At 44.4% G+C, this 21,908-nt stretch overlaps 1 protein-coding gene across 1 annotated transcript in view; it reads left to right on the top strand.

The window, feature by feature from the left end:
• Dscam (DS cell adhesion molecule) overlaps positions 1-21,908 on the top strand; it is a 577,624-nt gene that overhangs the window by 508,297 nt on the left and 47,419 nt on the right. The window contains exons 21-27 of the mRNA XM_021184771.2: positions 6,218-6,371; positions 9,054-9,171; positions 11,202-11,365; positions 13,117-13,215; positions 16,169-16,357; positions 17,308-17,598; positions 20,498-20,674. Of these exons, the coding sequence (XP_021040430.1) occupies positions 6,218-6,371; positions 9,054-9,171; positions 11,202-11,365; positions 13,117-13,215; positions 16,169-16,357; positions 17,308-17,598; positions 20,498-20,674 (1,192 nt within the window). The remainder of the gene's footprint in view (positions 1-6,217; positions 6,372-9,053; positions 9,172-11,201; positions 11,366-13,116; positions 13,216-16,168; positions 16,358-17,307; positions 17,599-20,497; positions 20,675-21,908) is intronic.

Genomic DNA, 21,908 nt, shown 5'->3' with positions numbered 1-21,908 from the left:
AAAGGAAAGGAAAGGAAAGGAAAGGAAAGGAAAGGAAAGGAAAGGAAAGGAAAGGAAAGGAAAGGAAAGGAAAGGAAAGGAAAGGAAAGGAAAGAAAGGAAAGGAAAGAAAAGAAGAAAGAAAGAAAGAAAGAAAGAAAGAAAGAAAGAAAGAAAGAAAGAAAGAAAGAAAGAAAGAAAGAAAGAAAAGTGCATTTCCAAGGGAGGGGAAGGGTCCATAGCTGATAGAAAGGTTGGAAGATAATGGGCCTCACCTTACCTTTACAGGCTATTTTTATAATGTGCTTTCTCACACATTTGCACAGCCCTGGTTCCCCACCCCCACCCCACCCCCACACACACATACTCTGTTACCTGTCTACCTTAGTAAAGGTTCCCAGTCTTCCTTGCTGCCAACTGGCTTCTTCAGATCCTAATTCCACAGCATTCTGGGACCCAGAAAACTTATATAGCTGCCCTCTAATATCCTATAATTCTTGACATGTTCCCCAAACAGAAATCAAAATATGCAAGCAAAAGTCAGTAAACTCCCCCCCCCACACACACACACACCAGTTTTCAAATGTTTGCGTGTACCCTCATGGACTTCCACAGTGCTAAGTATAACCATACCATTTTAATGAAGAAAATCTAAGGTGTGAAACTTCAGACAGAATACCAGCCTCCTCTGAGAGAACACCATGGGCTGTCCCTGTCACACGGATTCACTCAGAGCAGATTCTTGTTCTTCTTCCATCTCCTCTGATGAGCCAAGATCTAAGAACCTACTTCACATCATCCAAGAAATGATTTGGTGACAAGGATAGATTAATTCTGGACTCTGGTACAGTCAGGATGTTCAAGCTTTTTAGGTGAAAGGGGGCAGCCTTTTCCTGAGACAGCTAACAAAATGACAGATACAGAGCCATTAGCAGCCCGACTCCCAAAGTCTCCCCTGGAGCCTCCTGCTGAGCACAGCAGAGGTAGACCCCTTCCCCACTGAGAACCAATGAGTTCTGTGATGGCCATGTGTCCGGATCCAGCACTCTGGGAAGCTTGGACTGAACTTCTAGCCATGGTACCCAAACACAGCAGCAGCCTGTTCAAGACACTCTTCAGGCATATAATAAAATCTAGACTCTTCAATCCTGACCTAACTCGGAATTTAAAAGTCAATAGATAAAAATCTAAGGGAAGAAAAATGTTTAGATACTTAAGTGTCTTTTAAATAGTAGTATATTCTTTAAGGTGTTCATGATGTATACAAAGTATCTTGATCATCTCCAGCGTCACTCCTCCCTTCTAATACACATAACACATCTCCCTCCGAACTTTGTATCTTTTACAATTCTATTTCTCTTTATTGTTTAAACCCACTGATCCAAATTATTGCATGAGTGTGGGAACCATCCACTGTGACATGGAAATCTTCCAGTAGCTGCACTTCCTCCCCCAGCAGCTATCAACTACCAATAGCTTCTCAGCTAGGGATGAGGGTTCATGAGTCCCTTCCCCCATCCATGCTGGAATTCTTAACTGGCCTGATCCTGTGCTGGTCTTCTGAAAGGAACCACAGCTGCTCCGAGTTCACGTGTGTAACAACCTGGATCCTTAAATGACTATTCTGTTTTTATGTGCACAGGTGTTCTATCTGCATATACATATTTGCACCAGGAGTGTGCCTAGTGCCTGTGGAAACCAGTAGAGGGCATCTGATCCCCTGGGGCTAGAACTACAAGTGATTATGAGCTGCAGTGTGAGGGCTAGGAATTGAGTAGTTCTCTAGAAAAACCACCAGTGCTCCCAACCCCTGAGCCATCTCTTCAGTTCTGACCATTAATTATTTAAAGTACCTCTGCCACTTTGCCACACACTTCTTTTGACACCATTAACCCCTGATATACTACATAATAAGTTCCGCCCCACCTCCCACTCTGCTCTACCCTTCTATCCTGTCATGCTTCAGAGGGAAGCCCTGATTTCCATTCTGTCTCTCCAGCTTCATCTGTATTTTGAAGTCTTCAATGTAACTACCACTGAAGTGTTGGGGAAAATCTAGATATAAAACCATCTTCTCCCATTGGACATCCCCTGGTATTCAGAAGGGGCAGTCATGTGATAGAAATGTATGTGAAAGTCAGCAAGCTGCCTTGGGTGATACTGGACCATTGCCAATATGATATCTGATAGAAAGAAAATGATTGAAGTGTAAATTCAGTCACTGATATTATAACACATATTAAAATACTGTGGAACATGTTTCCCAGGGAATCAAGATGCAGCATATCTCTTTGGACTAGCAGTCCTGGCCAAGCTGTTCACTGAATTGGCTTCTGATTATTTTTCTATTTTCCTTCCTTTCTTTCTTAACCATTACCTCTTCTTCTAAAGGACTACCCCTGGTGTTGTATCTACCCTCCATAGCTAGTTAGAAACTAGCATAACATCATTGCTGAGGTATCCCTTTGTTGGGGGTGTCTCACCTATAGGCCCCTCTCCCTGAAGTCCATCTCATGGCCCTCTAGGGCCCATGGATGGGTTATCAGTACCCAACCTCATTCTGGAAGTGGTAGAGGCTCTGAAACACTTCCCTCCCCTGTGGCAAGCAGTGCTAACCCCTGCCCTCATGACTAGCCTTCACATTTCAGGAGTAGCTCTCTAAACTCTGCGCCCTTCAGACTCCAAGTTCACAGGATTTCCTTGGAGCTCACAGCTTCCTCCCTGTAGGTAGGGATGCACACAGTCACCTCTCAACAGGACATCCCTGCTACTGACTCTGTCTTCTAGAGCTCAGAGATGGGCAAATAGAGCTCACCAGAGCCAGCAGTGGCCTCTGTCACCAGAGCCAGCAGTGGCCTCAGTCACCAAAGCCAGAAAGTGTCCTCTGTCACCAGAGCCAGCAAGTGGCCTTAGTCACCTCTCAGTAGGCTGCATCTTTAGAGGCACTCTTCTTCTTCCTGGTTATTGCTCAAATTTTAAGACACATTAATCACATATTCAGTTTGAGACCCAAGGTAAATTAGTTAATTCTTCAATTGTATAAATGGTTCGATTGGCTTGCATCCTACAACCCCTACCCCAAAGTGTGCCTAATTATTGTAGACATCAAGAAAATAGACAGTGGTCAAAGGGTAGAGATACTATGTGAACAACTTTCCCAAGGACCCTTAGGAGATACTGCATAGCTTAACTCTTATTTGCCAGTTGATTCCTAGAGAAATGTCATGCCAATTAGAGGGACTTTCTATGCATAGAAACTTGTTTTCCTTCCCCCTTGGTTCTTGGTTAATCTTCTGTGTAAATGGTAAAGCAAGCAGAGCTGCATAAGAAATATTTTTTTTCTGATTTAACCACATTCCCTGCTGTGGGCAAAACATAAATAAAATGTGTATTTTGGAAGGAAAGACTAATTACCCCTTGTATGCAGACTGAGTTGTAACTAAAAGCTGTGTGCTCGCTACAGAAAAATCTTTGTGTGTGTATAATGTTTTGTTGAATGTTCAATAAAGGCATTGTTATGATATCCACATCCCTAAGCCTTAACAAACTAAGTTGGCAACAACAAACCTTTGGGATTTCACACAGTGCACTCCCGTATGGTCTCAGGATTGGATTTCCTCCTCTGATTGCGGTTTACAAAGGAAAGAGCCAAATTCTCTCTGAACTTCTGGAAGTCTAGGCATGAATGCTTTGTGAGGGATGAGAGCAGTAAAATGCCAACATGTCTGCCCAGGTGTGCACTAAGTGTGTGCATAGTACAGCTGCTGAGAAATCCCTGCAGGGGCCCAATCATTTCCTGATGTCAGTCCAGAACAATATACCTGCAAGCTAAATATCTGACTGCGAACAAGCCTCTGATACCTTTCACTGGGGGGTGATGGGATTTAGTAGACAATAAAGAGATGTTGTTAAAATGGTTTGATAGTGGTGCTAATGTTCCCACCCCCCACCCCCTTCACAGCCGACCCAGCCCCTTCAGGTGGTTGCAGCACGGAGCAGGAGCAAGAGAGCCCTTTAGAGTTGGTTGTTCATAACTGAGTACATGGAGTGTGAAGAATCAGAATGGAGTTTGGAAGTGAGGAGCTTAAGCCTTTTCCTATCCTGGTCTGGTGCTATGGCCTCTGTGTGCCCCAACCCCAGCCGCACCTGCCTCTTGTGGCTTCTCACAGAACAACAGTGAGCTGTCTTGGTCTACAACTCTGATGTCCCTTCAATTTGGCTTTATGTATTCAATGCCTTGGTATTAAGTGCACGAAGGTTCAGGACTATCTTAGCCTCTTGGTGAGCTGACCTCCTTGGCAGTGTCAAATCGACTTCTTCATCCTATCATTCCTAAAATGTTTTATTAATGAATCTATTTCGTGTAATATTAATTTTGGTGATGTTACTTAGAGAATACTTTACTATTATTATTATACTTTTTGTTGGATATTGTTTTCTTATCAGGTGGAATAACTTTGTGTTTAACTCAGGGGCTCAACCTCATTTGCTTGATGTGACTATTGCTGTGATTAGGTTAAATGTGGAATCCGTGCTCCTTGGTTTTAAATGTCTGGCCGGGCTCCCTGCCCTTCTTGCTCTGTTCTGACCTCCTTCGAATGGCTTAAACCTTTTTGTGATTCCCATCTTCATCTCTCCTTTTTCTTTTATGATCTACTAAGTCCAGGCAATGCTGCCTATATGTGTGTGAAAGGGTACTATTTCTTTTGAGTTTAAGAAGTACTTCTATGCCTTTTACCTCCCAATTTAATCTCTTTTATCTATGAAGCTGTAACATTGCTGTAAGATAATTATAAAACCACCTTACTGACTTTGCAGAAAACCAATCCTCATTGATTATGGGTCACTTAGGGTATACACACACACACACACATATATATATTATATATAATTATTTTTTCTGTGACTCATGACTTCTCTATTTTGGAATTCCTAAAGGTATTTTTATAACAGCTTCATGAAGAGGTCATTCACACAGCACAGATCTAATGCTTTCAAAGTGGGCAGTTTCATGGGTTTGATGTGTTCACTACATCCTGTGACCCTTACCTTTTTCTAACTTGAGAATAATTGTGTCACTCTAAAAGGAAAATCGTCACCTGCTTGCTCTCTTTGCCCTTGACAACTCATATACTTGCTGGCTATGCATTGTCTATCCTGGACAGTCAATGAAAGATCATTAAGTGACAACCTACAGTAGGCTTCTTTCACTGAGCAATGCATTTTCAAGACCTGCTTACAGTGCAGCCTTTAGCAGTCCTCCAGTCTTCTCTGTGGCTGAGTGAACTTCATGGATGGTGCATAACACATTTTATTTATTCACTCATCTACGTAACAATGCTTATGTTGTTCATATACACCAAGTTTCTATTGGATGTCATTGGGGGCAGTGCTTGCTTGAGTGGTAGATATTCTAAGTCCTATAAATATTCCTTACTTTCGCTCTGAGATGTGGTTACCAAGTAGTCATTTCACCTTCTCAGTTCCTGATTTTGTGACCTGTTAGACCAGACTAGACTACTGTTGAATCCTAAGCTACATATTGCTCACTTCCTAGGTAAGAGCCTATGCATTAACTCAGTGCCTTAATGTCTAGTGTCGGGAGCAGGTACCGTTCTCAGTCCTTGTTGAGTGCTGAGTTCTGACCTTGACACCTTTCAGATGACTCCTCTCCTGCCCTGGGGAGTTTCCGCTCCCATATGTGTGCAAATCTGCTCACCAAACAGTACCTACATAGATATTCTATATTCCTCAGATCTCAGGAATCCCCTCCGTGTCCAGATTTTTCACTTCAGGTCCTCAATTCTGTCCTTTCAGCTTTCTGAGGCTGACAAGTTCCTCCTGCCCCTTCCCTGAAACCCCTTTCAAAATTAAACACCCCTGAAGGTGCAATCAGCCTTGATGGCTGCGGTCTCTGAGACATTGAGACGGTCCATTAACCAATGAACAAACCTTTAAAGCACTGTCCTGTTGTATTCTGTGTTTTTTGATCACCAACAATAAAGGGTCTTATTGCTCCTGGGGTGGGTGGTCATCAAAGGTGTTAGAGGGTGACATAGGCTGTGGACCACCTAAATTTACCAATTACAGTTCACACTGAAAATTCAGCCCTTTAGGGGGCGCCTGGTGATGTGGGCTTCATCTGGTCTGATCACCAATACCTTAGTAAACCTTCTTTTAAGAAACCATAGTGCCACTTGCTTCTGTGGGTGATGAAATGTTTCTCTCTCTTCTCACAGGTCATCAGCGAGTTTGAAGCCTCCCCTGACTCATTTTCCTACAGAATCCCTAATCTGAGTCGGAATCGGCAGTATAGCGTCTGGGTGGTGGCGGTGACTTCCGCCGGAAGAGGCAACAGCAGCGAGATCATCACCGTGGAGCCCCTAGCTAAAGGTACACCAGCCATTTGAGCCTCAGTGGAAAGGCCTATGGCCAACCACAGCTCAATGGTTGTTAGGCCCGTGGTTTATCTAAAAGGAAGCTTGTTGGCATCATGTGTCCGCTGGTCAGGCCAGGCTCTTTTCACCAAGCAGAAAAGAGGCTTCCCTAGTGGTGAATGCAGTACTAAGGGCTGATGGCTACACCGCTAAACATGTCTGGAAGAATTACTGAAAGTCACTACCTGCCATTTTTTCCAAGGAAGCGCTTCTTCAATCCAAATCAGGTTCATATTTATAAAAAGAAATATACCAGGTTCACGGTGTATGGTATTAAAAATGGTATAAATGTAAGAAAATCATTAGTTGTTGAAGTAGCTAGTTTTCATTGCTATGATAAAACACAATGACCAAGCAGCTTTGTGGAAGAAAGAGTTTATTTTGGCTTACAGTTCCAGAGAGAGAGGAGAGAGAGAGAGAATGAATAAGGGTGGAGATGCATCGCAGTATACAGCCAGAGCAGAAAGCTGAGAGATCCGATCTCAAACCACAAACATAAAGCAGAAGGACTGAACCGGAAGTGGGGTGAGGCTATGAACCCACAAAACCCACCTCAGTGGTGTCCTTCCTCCAGCAAGGCCCAACTTCCCAAGGGTCTGATAAATTTCCCCAAACAGCACCTCCAACTGGGGACCAAAGATTTCAAATCATGAGTCTGCGAGGGACATTTCTCATACAAATCACCACACCACATGGTTCATTTATAGAATGCACCACACCCACACCCACACACACACACAACCTTAAGTAGCAGTGAGACTCGAGCCAGCCAGGAACAGATTCCTGTGTATCAGTCTGTTGCCTTGCCCCATTGTGGTAGTAGATACATCCTTCAGAAGTAGGCACTACCATGGTGTTCTTACTGGTGATTGCTGTCAGTTTCCAAAGTCCAACTAGATGAGCCTTTGCAATAAGCCTGCTTCCATGACTTACAATTCCAGTTCTATAAGCAATGCCTCTTGACTCTGGATTGGCAAGATAGTTCCATTATCACGTATAAGGAACCTACAAAAACAAAAACCAATCATTCAAAGGTTCTGACTTTACCTCCACAAGTGCTTGGTAATGTGCTTGTTGATTTGGTAGTAGAAAAACGGGCAGCTTTAAAATGGCGAGGAAGGAAGAAAATGCTGCAGATTCAAATACAGGAAGGTAAAACATCGTTTAAAAAGTAAATTGGAGGAGTTCTTATGTACTGGACTCTTTAGCCATGATACCCACACAACTGCAGGGGTTCATGTGTATTGGACTCTTTAACCATGATATCCACATACCTCCTAACACCAAGAGAACAGTGGAGTCTGGGGGAAACATCGTCTATAAAGTCTGTCCTGTGGGATAAATGAGGCTCTACAACCAAACACATAGGACAGGAAGAATCCCTTCAGGCACCTCCTGTCTGTGACGGCCAGAGTGAAGTAGCAATGATACTACAAAGTCAAACAAGGCTCAGCTGAAAACAGGCTCCTTCCATAGGGTGGGACCTATCGGGAGAGATTGTACTGTGGTATGTCATATGTCACAGGAGTGGCAGCGTGCTGTTCAGTGGTGAAGCCTAGTATGCTTAGGACCCTGCACTTGATCCCTGGCACAAACTTGATCTCACTAAACAAACAAATAAGTAATAATTTAAAAGGCCCAGTATACATTAGATACACTAATGTAGATACACTACACTTAAGATACTTAGCTCGGGGGAGGGGGGATTGACTATGGGAATCACATCTTCCTAAACCTCAGCAGTGAGGCAGGGTCACACAGGGCTTCCCTGCCCTCTTCTTTTGCCAATATAAATTCCCAAGCTCTGAACCATGCAGGGGTCCCAGCAGCTCTGGTCCACTTTGTGTAGATCCAGAGTTGGATAGAGGCTCCCTCCTTGTGATCTCTATGCCTGAATCTAGCCAGCCTGAGCTCCTACAAGGAGAACCTGCCCCTCCTTTCTGCATCCCCTAGCCTCCATTGCATGTGCAAGCCTGCTGGCTCAAATAAAGAAGAGCAGCCTCTGCCTTGGGGTTTGTGCACTAGGAAGTGGCACCCGGTAGATTGGCACATGTAGGGGTTGTTTTCCTCAGAAGAACTAAGGCCTGGTGTCTACCAGTCCTGATAATCAATGATGGTAGTGGTATTGGGTGAATCACTGTCCTAAGCCAAATGGCCACAGAATGGTCCCCTTTCCTTAATATATGTAAAGAGCAAGCTATGTGGGGAATTGGGCAAAATATCATACAGCTGGTAAATAGCTTTTATCCAGATTTACTTCTTCTGGCCATTGGACCTTATGTTTTATGTTGTCTATTCTCTCAGATATTAAAAGTATATTTTAATGTGCAGTTTGGGGGCCGAGACAAATCGCTTCATAAAGTGCTCTGAAAAATAATCACGCTCAGAGAAAACACGGCTTGGAGTTGCTTGGCTTATGGAATGTCGAGTGTTTAATATACTGCTCATATTTGGTTAGTAGAAGAAAGGCTGCGGTGGGGACTTTCAGCCATGAGCATGTCCTTACAAGGCAGATCTCTTATAAGGCAGATGCCAGAGAATAGCATTGACAGCTGCAGTGTTAATTAGCTCTGGGGGGCTGCTCTGTTGGGGAGGTCACCTTGGCTCTGTGTAAACAGTCTTCTCTTTGGTGTTGTAGCTCCTGCACGGATCCTCACGTTCAGTGGGACAGTGACTACTCCATGGATGAAGGACATCGTCTTGCCTTGTAAAGCTGTTGGAGACCCATCACCTGCCGTAAAATGGATGAAGGATAGGTAACCAGCAACCCAATGTATGCCTCTTTGTGAGCCCTTAGCCAATACCTCAAGCAGCCTTGTGGACATCGGTGTGCAAAGAGTGTTTCTTGTAGTTCATGCTAGCTCCAAATTCATGGTATATGATTAAGGGTGATATTAAGTTTCTGTCCCCCCACCTCCATTCTCCTGGTGTTAGGATAACAGGCATATGCCATCATGCCCAGTACATTTGGTGCAAAGCATCAAACCCAACACTTCACGGATGCTAGGCAAGCACTCTACCAACTGAGCTACATTCCAACACCTACTTTATGACAGTAATAGAAGCTGAAGAAACCCAGCGCTCCACTGAAACGAGGCAGAAAAATCAGTCCACACGTACTTTTGAGCATGCCAACTGTATCAGGGGAAATTGCTTTAAAGCATGTGGTTTTGATCATCTGTATGTGTATCAGTCTTCTATTAATCCAGACCCTGAAATTCAGGAAAACACTTGTGAGGAAAGGAACCAGACCAACCAAGCATCACTGTGGGAGTTTGCTCTATATTACTGAGGAATGGAAACTAGGTGTTCAAGTTATCAGGAACTTTACTAGCTCTCTCTTTCTCCTCTTCCTCTCTCTCTCCTCTTCCTCTCTCTCCTCTTCCTCTCTCTCTCCTCTTCCTCTCTCTCTCCTCTTCCTCTCTCTCTCCTCTTCCGCTCTCTCTCTCTCTCTCTCTCTCTCTCTCTCTCTCTCTCTCTCTCTCTCTCTCTCTCTCTCTGTCTGACATAATGGACAATCTAACCTAAGGCATAAGCATCAGGAAGGAACTTATTTAAGCAATGGAATTCGGGGGTTGGAGAGATGGCTCAGTACTGACCTTGCAGGGGACCTGAGTTTTATTCCTAGCCCATACAAGTTGTGAGATACTGGATAGTGCCTCATAACTGCCTGTAACTCCAGCTCTGGAGGGATCCAAAAGCCTATTGCCACCATGTGCACCCCTCTGCCCACCAACACAGAACTTAAGTAAAGTAAGAGAACACAGTTCCATGTAGATCCAGCACTTGAGAGGCTAGAAGCAGGAACATTGCCAGTTGCAAGGCCAACATTCTGGGCTACATAGCAAGACCCTGACTTGAGAAAAAGAAATGAAACCCATTAGGACTTGCCTAGCGGAAAAAGCTGGTTCTCCATGCTCAATATTGATTACTATAATAATAAACCCAAAAGAGAAGGGAAAGAGGATATGATGAGTCCTGTTCACGTGTCTCTTAAACACGCTTTATCTCTATGCAGGGGAAGAAATTAAGATATAAATAGAGGCTGAACATCCACTAATAGTCATGGAGATTTAAAATAGCGGATTCAGAAGGGTGCCTATTTTCAAACAAAAGCACTTACAAGCATAAATGATGGAAATAATGGGTTGGACCCAGCAAGCAATTTTCTCATTGCATTTTAAGTTGGTTAATCCAAAGCAAATTCATAAGCTCCCTGGGTCAAGCTGGCCCTCTGTCTTACCTAGGAGTGACTCCAGAGGTCATGATGACAGACACCTCTTCACAGGAGGGTCAGCTCCATGCTCCCTCGAGATGCCATCTTACCCTGTGCATGTCAAGTTCATTAAGAACTGTGATTTTAAATTGATTTTAAGTCTGTAAGAGATCACAAAATTTGGTTTGCCATGCATGATTTTGTCAAGCTGGCCCCTCTACCAGAAAGAGAGTGTCTCACAGTTGCCACAGGGAGAAAATCTCCAAAGCCAGAGCTGGGGGAGGAAGGAGAGACATGTTAGATTTGACAATAGTCACAACTTTTGGCCAATAATTAACAAGATTCCTGGCCATTGACACAGAATCTAGCCTTCTGCATGATAATCTTTCTTTTAATCTCTGCTAGTCAATGGCTTGGTCACATAATCAGAGCACAGTTATTTCATAATGCAAAAATAATTGAGGTTACAATTTCCTGTTTGCTCCAGAGAAAGGCTTGATGCTTCTTGGTGACCTCAGCTAATGTGGTTATAATTTCTCTAATCTGTGCATTTTTCTTCCTGTGAGGCAGTAACGGGACACCCAGCCTGGTGACGATTGATGGCCGCAGGAGCATCTTCAGCAATGGGAGTTTCATCATTCGGACGGTGAAAGCAGAGGACTCTGGCTATTACAGCTGTGTTGCCAATAACAACTGGGGATCAGATGAGATCATATTAAATTTGCAAGTACAAGGTACAAAGCCCAGTGCCTCTTAAATGATCTTTAAGTATGTGTGCCTTACATGCAGATAGCAAAATTAAGCCAACTCAAAAATTGCTATTTTCATTTTATAAAACAGCATATTTATTTTGGAAAATATAAATTGAACAAATCAAAGGACACATTATTTTTTCTCACATATAAGATGTCTAGTCTATTATTTCTATCTGTGAGCACCTCTGAAAAAGTCCTTCGTGGTCAATTTATGCATGGTTTACATACACATGTGTGACCAGTACAGCATTAAGGGAAAGGAGCACTGAATGTTATAATTTATGTCTGCTAATTAAATCAATAAACAATGAAATATCTTGTATCAACTACAAAGTTAAATAGCATGACAAGAGGCTTAGAGTCTCGGCTAGTCATCGATTCACTGACTAAAGCTCTAAGCTTATAGTTATACTTTGCATTTGATGCAAGTATGTGTGATGCTTAGTAATTTATTGCCACACACAAAATATACACAACACTCTTCAAGGATTATTAAATTAGTATGCAAAACCCACATGGGTATTGATCGGGTTCAGATTTAATTGCAGGAGGGCTATTTTATTAGAGAATAAATTAAAATATGTACTTCTTTAGATTCAGGTGTTGTCATGTTAATAGATTACTGCAAATGAAAATAGAATCAATACTCTTCCAGGTGAGATGGAACAGGAAGCGGGCAATACCATATGTTCCAAAAATACTGTGAAATCAATTTTGGGTTTTGAGTTCATTGAAATCAGGAGAGTCCCAGGGAATTGCTAAAGCCACCATTACATTATTTTTCTAAGCAGATGGGTCAGTGTTTCAGGGCTTTGGGTCACAGGGACATCTCAGGCTTCACTCACAGGAAGAGAGGGTCTTTTATATGCTGTGCTCTCTAAATCAGAAATGATCCGATTGTGAGTTTATGTAGTGTTTTGTCCAGAATTGAATTGAGGCCATTGTTTAGTAATGTATATCTCTCAGTCAGTTCTTACATAAGGTTGAGTCCACATTGCCACAAACACTGTTGCAGCTTTGGTTTTCAGAGCCTTGGTGTATGTTATATGCATGTGTTTATGCCTGTGTGTGTACATGTGTCTGTATATATGTATGTGTGCATATGTACTTGTTTGCATGTTTGCATATGCAAGTATGTGTGTATATATACTTGTATGTGTATATGTGGTTGTGTATATGCATGTATGTATATATATATGTGTGTGTGTGTGTGTGTGTGTGTATGCTTGTGTTTGTGAGTATGTGTGTGTATACATGTGCATGTGTGTAGTGCCTTGCAGCATGGTATTAATTATTCTTCCTACTAGCTGCATCTTCTTTTTCCCCCCTTGGGAAAAACAAATCAGCTAAATGGGCATGTCAATCATTTCCACCTAATTTCCTGGCTGGAGTTCAGAGTAAATTAATGCCTGTGTCCTTAGTAAGTATAAAAGTTTAAATTCAAGATGGACAACTCAGGAATCCAAGGGATAGCGAGGAAAAGAATTAGATGTAAATCAAGGTAGAAATGTGGTTGACTTTTTCTTAAATCATAGATTCACTACACTCTGTCTCACTAGCCTGGGACATCAATGAGACAGACATTTTGACAGAAATGAACTGCCTATTTTGGCAACTTTAAAACATGTATTTAATCAATGGCTGTTACAATGATTTGGTAAATGACTGTTACCGAGGGTTGAGGATGTGAGAAACTAATTCTTGTTTTCTACAAACTGTTTCCTTCCCAGTTCCACCAGATCAGCCTCGGCTCACTGTATCCAAGACGACATCTTCCTCCATCACCCTCTCCTGGCTCCCTGGAGATAATGGGGGTAGCTCCATTAGAGGTAATGAGATGAGTCACTCACAATCACGTCTGTGGAACTGTCCACTGACCAAAAAAAAAATGGTCATCTTCATCAAATAACTGTCATATGATAGTTTATTCTCTCCCCAAACACCTCAGGAATGTATTTCCCCATTATGTACGCATGCATCTGGAGCACACATCTGTATTTATGGTGTTCTTTGAAACTCAGGTCATTCATACAAAAGTGAGCTATTAACAAACAAAGGAAAAAAAGAAAAGGATAAGAGGGAGGGGAGAGGAGGGGAGAGGAGGGGAGAGGAGAGGAGGGAAGAGGAAGGGAGAGGAGGGGAGAGGAGGGAGAACCAAGTTCCTGCTTCTCTGGAAGTTTTCTCTGTCTACACCTAAGCCTCTCCACACTACCTAGTTTTCTTCACTAGAAGCCACACTTATCTTGCTGGTTTCCATTTTTATTAACTTTCCTCCTTTCCGGTTGCCCAGAGTCATGTAAGAAAGTCACTAAGTTGTAATAAGCACGGCACACTGAGTCTTATAACTACCAGGTGTTATCTCCCAGACTCTGTCAGAGCTACACTATCCCTTCAATTCACCAGTTACTGTCCCCACACATAACTCAAGGTATAGGGTGTTCAGATTGGAAATGACCCTTCTGCAAGAAGACTTTGAATTTAGAGTATTGTAGCAGGGTCTGCGGGAGGCTGAAGCGAAAAGATACCCTGGTCATCCTGTCATGCATGGGTGGAGCAGGGCACCATCTTACTGATCCATAGCAAGGAAAGGGGAATGATGGAGGAGGTAGGCAAGAACAAGTGCCATGTCACAACAGAGGTCAATGGAGCAGGTGAGAGAGGAAGGGGCTTGGGCTCCAAGGGCAGAAGGAGAGGAGAAAGATGGGGAGACAGATGGAAAGACTCAGACACTGCTGAGTAGAGCCATGGAGCACCCAGCCAGCTCCTGGCTTCTGGGAACATGGCATCCCATCTCCTTTAGCTTTATTCTCAGCCATATATCCACTCTGAGAATAGTCCCTCTCCCCGGAAATCACACTGTGACCAGTCAAGACTTGGCCATCTTCTAAATCTAGTTGCTGGGATGTTGGCTGAAGGGAGACTCTTCCTTTTTATTTTTTTTGTCAGGAAGGAATAAGGTGAGGTTACTTTATAAAAATAGCTGATGATTAGGGGTGAGGCTGCGTCTGTGGGTTTGAGGAGCGTGGGACAGCTTTGAAACGGCTGCCATGGGCAAGGCACAGGGACTCATTAGCAGACAAGCAAAATCACTGTTGCCAAGAAGCCACCAGGACCCAGCTGCAGACACTCTACAGCACAAAATTGTGGTGGCCACAATTACTACAATAATCAGAAGCAATGCTGGACAGCTGGGGAGAGGAGTGCGTCACAGGGTACCAAAGTTTATGACAAGTGAGTGAAGTGTGGGTGCCAGTCAAGGCAACTGGGCCCCTGCTTCAAATGGCCTCACACGAGGGAGAGAGAATAAAATTCTTAGTGAAAAAAAATGGGTCTCAAGGGATCCAGGCTCTAAATTCCAAACAGTTTGAATTTTATTTGTCTCATTGAGAAGCCTGGGTAGCACCAGCGTAGAAGGTCTTGGAAGTGAAGCTGGTTAGGCTGACGAAGAGTTTCCAAGTCACTGAAATGTTTAGTGGTGCCCAAAACATTGAAGGACATCAGAAATCAGGCACCTGTACTGACAGGTGTTGATGTCACAGAATCCAGCAGCATCGGGAACAGAAATCAGGGGTCAGAGGTCAGATCACTTAGGTATTGTGCTCTCAGTGGTAGGAAGAGCAAAGCCCAGTCCCCAAGTGAGATGGAGTTGAGGCTGGAGTCTGAAAGCAGATCTTCTCAGAGATTGGCTGATCCTGAGGGAGCTCAGTAACACAAAAGCAGCCACGGGAGGTCCAGGAAGAATGGCTTCTGTGACTTTAGAGAGCCAGAGAGAAGAACAGTGTGGAGGATACTGATAACAACATGGACAGTAGCAGCAGTCAGTGATCCATACCTCAGGGAGGAACTGGGGGAATCTGATTGGCACTGGTTTGGGGCATGGAGCCTCTTCAGCATGGCAGATGAGAAATGCTCTGTCTGTGTTATTCCCCAGGGAAAGATAGACAACATTAGTCTCCCGGGGCCCTGACACCATGCATAAGTCACATGATGACAGTCTAGGAAACAAGGGCAGAGCAGAGAGATCACATCTGGCACCAGAAACATGATATAGATCGTAAGAAATAGTTTCAAGGACACCAGGACAAGGAGTGGGCACTGTAGACTGAGGTGGTTTGCATCTTTCTTGTGACCAACCTTCTAAAGCCCTGTTGTCACCCTGCACTGTGGGATCAGAGCACCGTTTGTGGCATTGTAAGGTAATTGAAGCAATGTCTGATATGGACATGGTCAGCGGTAGTAGATAACCACGAAGAGAATGGTTATAAGGAAAGATGAGAAATGAGGTGTCAAGCAAACCATTCACCCTGAGGAGAAGCCCTGTTTCTGTAGAACTGTCGGGATGGCTGCAGGCCTGAGAGCCCATTTTCCCCTGTGATTGCAAATATCCCCACAGTTGTATGTAGGAAGGCGGTAATGGCAAAGACTGCTATGCTCACTCCTGTCCTCATTGTCAAGACAGCCCCTCTCAGTCTATAAACACAGATTCAGACACATGCTCTGGCAGCTTGGTACTCATCAAAGCCAACATGGTGTTAATGGACATGGCTTTCTTTCCATGCACATGCAACAATGTAACCATAGTAGTAAGTAATAAATGTCTGGTGTGGCTAGCTAAAGTTATTCTCTAATCGCGTTACCCCACCCTTTCTCTGAACGTGAGAGGAAGCTTCCAGAATCAGGAAGAGTCGGAGTTATTCTCTTATAAAGGCACCCAGAATTACAGCACTCATCCTGTTACCTCTTCAGAGATAGCTCACTGGAACACCTTTCTGGTCGTTACAGGCTACATCCTGCAATACTCCGAGGATAACAGTGAGCAGTGGGGCAGCTTTCCCATCAGCCCCAGCGAGCGTTCATACCGCTTGGAAAACCTAAAGTGTGGGACGTGGTATAAGTTCACCCTTACTGCCCAAAATGGAGTAGGTCCCGGCCGCATAAGTGAAATCATAGAAGCCAAAACTCTGGGGAAAGGTGAGGATTTCTGCTGTTTCCTTCCTTCTTGCCTTCTTGAGTGAAGGGGGCGGGACCATGAAAGACTCGGTGAATATTTGAGTGGTTTTGTGTGTTTGAGCTTTCCTGTTTCCTGAAATAAGACTGATGACAGAACCTTCCAGAACGTTCCAGTTCCCAATCTCATCCTTTGACTTACAGTTCAAAGAAGAAAGCCCTTTGAGGGGGGGCCAAAAAGAGTGCTCTCTGGGCAGCCATGAAATGGGGCACCTGTCCTCATAGGTTTTGAGGCTGGAAATGATTGGGCTAATAGGTTAACACTTCCAAATGAATTGAGGTTTTTATCTGAAATAGAAGTTGTTCAAGATGAAGCCTGGGGAAGTGGCTCCCAGAGGTGAAAGGTGCAGCTGGGAATGGCAGAAAGAAGAGAGGACGCTTATCTAATTAAGAGAGGAGACTCCCTATCTGTGTAGCAAGGAGAAGAGATCTTATAAGCGCCACTCCCACCAGGAATGGAGAACCAGATGGCAGGAGAGAGATGGTGTTTGGGTCTAGCACCTGAGTTTTGGATACCAAGATACGAGTTTGGTCTGTGTAGAATAACACCACTAAGTCAGAGGCCACTGTACTAAGTAAGGGTTTGGATAGTAGAGGAGAACTGCTGATACTTCCCAAATCCCATTCTATAGCTACATGGGAAGGGAAATTATTCAGCTCCATATACTGCAGTGTGTGAACCACTTCAGAGAACCCTACACTGTGTAAAAATAGCCAGTATCCATTCAACCTCCATTCTGGCTCCACTACTTGTGGTCAGGAAAACTTACTGGTTCCCAAGGCTTTGGTCCCTGCTGTGAGTGACTGGTGATCCAGCCTGGGCAGAAGCAAGGCTAGACAGTAGCCAGGGGGGAAACACCTGAACCAGCTGTGGTCATCCATGTACCCACAAATGACACTGTTCTCTCCCACAGAACCCCAGTTCTCCAAGGAGCAGGAGCTTTTCGCCAGCATCAATACCACCCGAGTGAGGCTGAATCTGATTGGCTGGAATGACGGCGGCTGTCCAATCACCTCATTCACTCTTGAGTACAGACCCTTTGGGACCACGGTCTGGACCACAGCTCAGCGGACCTCTCTTTCCAAGTCCTACATTCTGTATGACCTGCAAGAAGCCACATGGTATGAACTGCAGATGAGAGTATGCAACAGCGCCGGCTGTGCGGAGAAGCAAGCCAACTTCGCCACGCTGAACTACGATGGCAGTAAGCTCACGGCTTCATGGCGTTCCTGTTTGTGGCTCGGGGATGTGCACTCGTATACTATTCACTCTCCTACGAGACACTTATCATTACCACAGAGTGAGCAGTGCCTCCATAGCCCTTTAGGGTTTGGGCCACTCAGTCCCCTCTCTGCGGGCTCCCTAGTCCGTTGTACACAGATGACTATCAGTGTGTGTCTAGAGTGAAGGGACTGAGGACTAAGGGGAACTCCCTGGGGAGTCTTAGTGCTTGAGTGGCTTCTCTCAGGGCTGAAGGACTCTGCCTCATGGTTCCGTTGCTTTGCAGATGACTGTGAGCTAACGCTGCTTTTGTTGTCTCCCACCCCTTCCCCATCCATCCCGATCCACACAACAACTTTCTTTTTGCTCTCATTACACCCTTAAAATTCACGTGCACAGCAGTTTTCCATGGCAAGGGAAGTTAGGTTAAACTCAACAGAAGCAGGGGCACCGAGGGGTATAGAATGGGGGATGGGTCAGGCTGGGCCTGTGCTCACACGCATGCATACCTTTATGCACATCCTAAAACCTAGGGAGTCTCTTGATCTCTGCTGCCCCAACTAAATCTTTTAAATTTTGGGTACCTAAACAACACCCAGCCCAGTGAAGCTGAGGCAGCTTCTCTTAACAATCAGACAATGGGTCTTCCTTACACCACATCCATGCTGGTTTCTGTAGCCCCACAGAAACCCTCACTTAGGAAAGGCAACCACAGGCTCTGAGTTCTGACCACCAACAGTGACTCATAAAGCTGTTTGGAGCTGTGGACGAGCTCCCTTCTCAGCCTTCTATCCATTTCGCACTGTTCCAAAGGGACTATGGTCCCAGGTAGGCCCTGAGTTGTGCTTCTCTCTCTGGCATACTGTGTTAATCCTCTGGCTTCCATCTCTTGCCCACAACCATTGCTTCTAAAGCCTATCTCAGATAGAATCAGATTCCTCTTGCCTCTGCAGCTGAACTCTAGGCTGTAGGAAGTACTTCCAAGAGAAGTCCTTCTGGTATTGGGCTCTACCCAATGGGCTGTTGTAAAGCCCTGGATCTTGGACAGCAGCTGCCTCTCCTCTTCAAGGGCCCAGGTCCCTCTTACATGCCCTCTCTCTGTTTTGTATGTGTGGCTTTATTTAGAGAAGTCTTTGTTCTAAGGATCATGCACAAGCAGAGCTACATTCATATCTAAGGTTTTCCACCAAAGGTGCCTGTTCTTACAAAATGAAAGGCTAAGACCATGGCTTCTATCAAGTGCATTTAAATGCTTCACCCAAGCCCCCTACAAGCACATGCCCAGTTGGACAGTCAGTGTATGTGTCACTTTGGACACCTATACTCTGGACCAAGGCCTGTACAGGTGGATGACAGAGAGCTTGCCACACATGGGTGGCACGTTGACACCTGGTCATGTCCCAGATAGTCTTCAGACTTTAATTATTCAGCTTCTGAGACAATGTTCAATGTTCTCACTTCATTCAGAACCATATTAGGAAGGTGTGTATGTGTGTGTGTGTGTGTGTGATTCTCTTTCCTGAAATCTGAAATAATTTCATGGCACAAAGATGTAAGAGTACATATTTGTTTTTGAAAAAGGTGGTAGACCTATCTAGTCCATACCATGGCTGTGTGGCTTTAGTATCTCTTTGGCCACTGTGCTTGTTTTCATATTAGGAAAAACACACATTGAAACAAAACCACCCTGATAGTTACTTCAGTCAGATTCCCAGCTCCCCCACCTCTTTATCTGAGTCACCTCTATTTCCTTCACCAAAACTTTCTATGTGTCCTTATGGTGTCCTGTTCACAGACCAGCCTCAGGCACCAATTCTGTGCCTCTTTCTTGGAGTCTGGATATCTGTAGGCTTGGGTTTGCTTCCCAAGATGCTGTGATAGTAAAAGAACTCACTCTGCTTAGCTCCAGCAGAGGTCAGAGAAGGGCAGGGGTTGCATTTTCATGGCTCCAGTTACTAAACAATATCATCTTTTTGCTCTTGGGATATATATATATATATATATATATATATATATATCATTATTTTTTCCTAAAGGCCTAGCTTTCTGCATAGAAAGGACAGTGGGAATGGAACCTCTTATGTAATGGATGATTGTAAGACACGTGCCCCATAAATCACAGATGTCTGCACCCTCGTGTTCAGCCTCGGGGTGGAAAGCATCTTAGCAGCCCAGAGTTCAGTCAACTTCTATTTTGTTTCTTACCGCTCCAAATAACCTAAGTTTTGTAGCATAATAACAAGGCCCCCGCCAGCGACACGCTTTTCGGTGACCTAGATAGACCCTCCCCTTTGAAATGTTGCCCTTCACTCCTTCTACCCTAAACTGGGAATTTTAAAAAGCAACTGTGAAACTGGGGTTGAAATCAAGAGAAAAATCAAAAGAAAAAAAAAGGTCGTCTATGTTTCTTTAGGCTCAGGAACCTTACATCCTCCCCAAAGGGGGTCTTCTGTCCAGTTGACAAATCTATTGTTCTTCCTTTCATAGGCAGTGTTCAAAGAGCCTTTAGCAAAAGCACCATGATTGACAGCCAAGTGGGCATTAGATTCCAGGTGAATCAAGGTAGCTTTTGTGAGCCCTGAGCCCAGACACCATACTGTCAGAGGGTGGCATCTTGGAATGTTCTAACTAACAAACAAACAAACAAACAAACAAAAAACCCAAAGTCCTTTACAAAGATGTGCTAGGGTGAGTTGTAAGTTTGGGTGAAGGGAGAGTTGAGAAAGTCAGCCCACAGAGATTCAGGGAGCTGGTCCTCTCATTTCTCATCACACAGACACCCCTGGATCACACCGCGCGGTCTCTCTGTAACCCATCATCCCTAAAAACTCCACCACGCCGTCACCATTAATAGCCATCTAACATCGTGGCCCTGCTTTCAGGTACAATCCCTCCACTCATTAAGTCAGTTGTCCAAAGCGAAGAAGGGCTGACAACCAACGAAGGGCTCAAGATCCTCGTGACCATCTCCTGCATCCTGGTCGGGGTTCTGCTGCTCTTTGTGCTTCTGCTGGTTGTGCGGAGGAGACGGCGAGAGCAGAGGCTGAAGAGGCTGAGAGGTAGGCTCCTGATCCCACCCCGTACCCCCATGAAGAAAGGTTAGCTGGAGGACACCCACGAGGAAGGACGTGTTCTCTAGGAGCCTGTTCTGCCCACTATGATTTGGTGCTGATGTGGGCCCTGCAGGACTTTGGAGCTCTGGGGGAGGGTAGTGGCAATGAAGCATTCAATCACACAGAGCCAGAAATGGAGCACAAGCAGCCCCCTAAACAAGTCCCCTAAATCCTCAATATTGGCAGACAAAGAAAATTAATTTCTCATGGGTCTTTCAAGCCTGCTCTGTTTGATTTTCAGTGGTTCCAGTAAAGCCACCAATTATGGCTTTAGCAAAAAAAAAAAAAAAAAAAAAAAAAGGAGCTTTGAGATTTGTTCTACAAATGATGTTGCCTGGAAGCAGAGATAGGGCCTTATGGTTGAGGTAGAGCATGGCGAGGCATCAGAACACAGTAGAAGAGCAGGGGCCCAGACTGAGACCCAGTGTGAATAGATTCCATTTCTCCAGTGTCTGACTCTGCGTGGTTCTGGTGATGAGGCTTCACAGTTTCTGAACAACGGCCCTTTCTCTGCAGTGCAAGGAACTTCAGATAAGGAACTCTGGGAAGGAAGCATTCTGTACCTTCCACTTATCAGGTCTTTAACCAACCTGTTATTTGGCCAAGGGTACCCAGGGGTATTTGTGTTTCAATATCAAGACAGTGTGGTGGAACAGTGTTACCTATACACATACACATACAAACATATGCACACACACACACACTTGTGTGTGTGTATCCTTCAGAGTTACATTTAAGGAGTAAGCCTTGAAACATACCCCATGCACACCGATATACCCCCATATTGCTTCCATACTTAGAAAACCTTGATCTCATCTGTAACTTCTTAAGCTAACCATGATCCCATTAGCACAGCTAGGTATGGTGCTGTCTGGTCTATCATCTCCCTCTAGAAATCTCCTGGTAGGTGATCCTCATACTTTGATATTTTCAATTCCCTCTCACTTTGCCAACAAATTAAAAGTTCTGAAGTCTCTTTAAGCTGACTGTTTGTCTTTCCATTAAATATTCCAGAGCCCAGAAATTCAGATGAGTCTTCTTCTAGTCTCATCAAAATATCCTCCCTAAACTACCTTAACCAGTTGCATTTCGAGTTTGTGGATGACCTAAGCACTCTGCTAGATTCTTCACAAAGATAAAGGGAATGTGCTCCCTGGATTCTAAGTACCACTGAGATGCA

This window comes from Mus caroli, chromosome 16 (assembly GCF_900094665.2).
Source record: "Mus caroli chromosome 16, CAROLI_EIJ_v1.1, whole genome shotgun sequence".
NCBI classification, from domain to species: domain Eukaryota; kingdom Metazoa; phylum Chordata; class Mammalia; order Rodentia; family Muridae; genus Mus; species Mus caroli.
The sequence above is the reverse complement of the archived record's forward strand: the minus strand, read 5'-3'. Positions and strand labels throughout refer to the sequence as shown.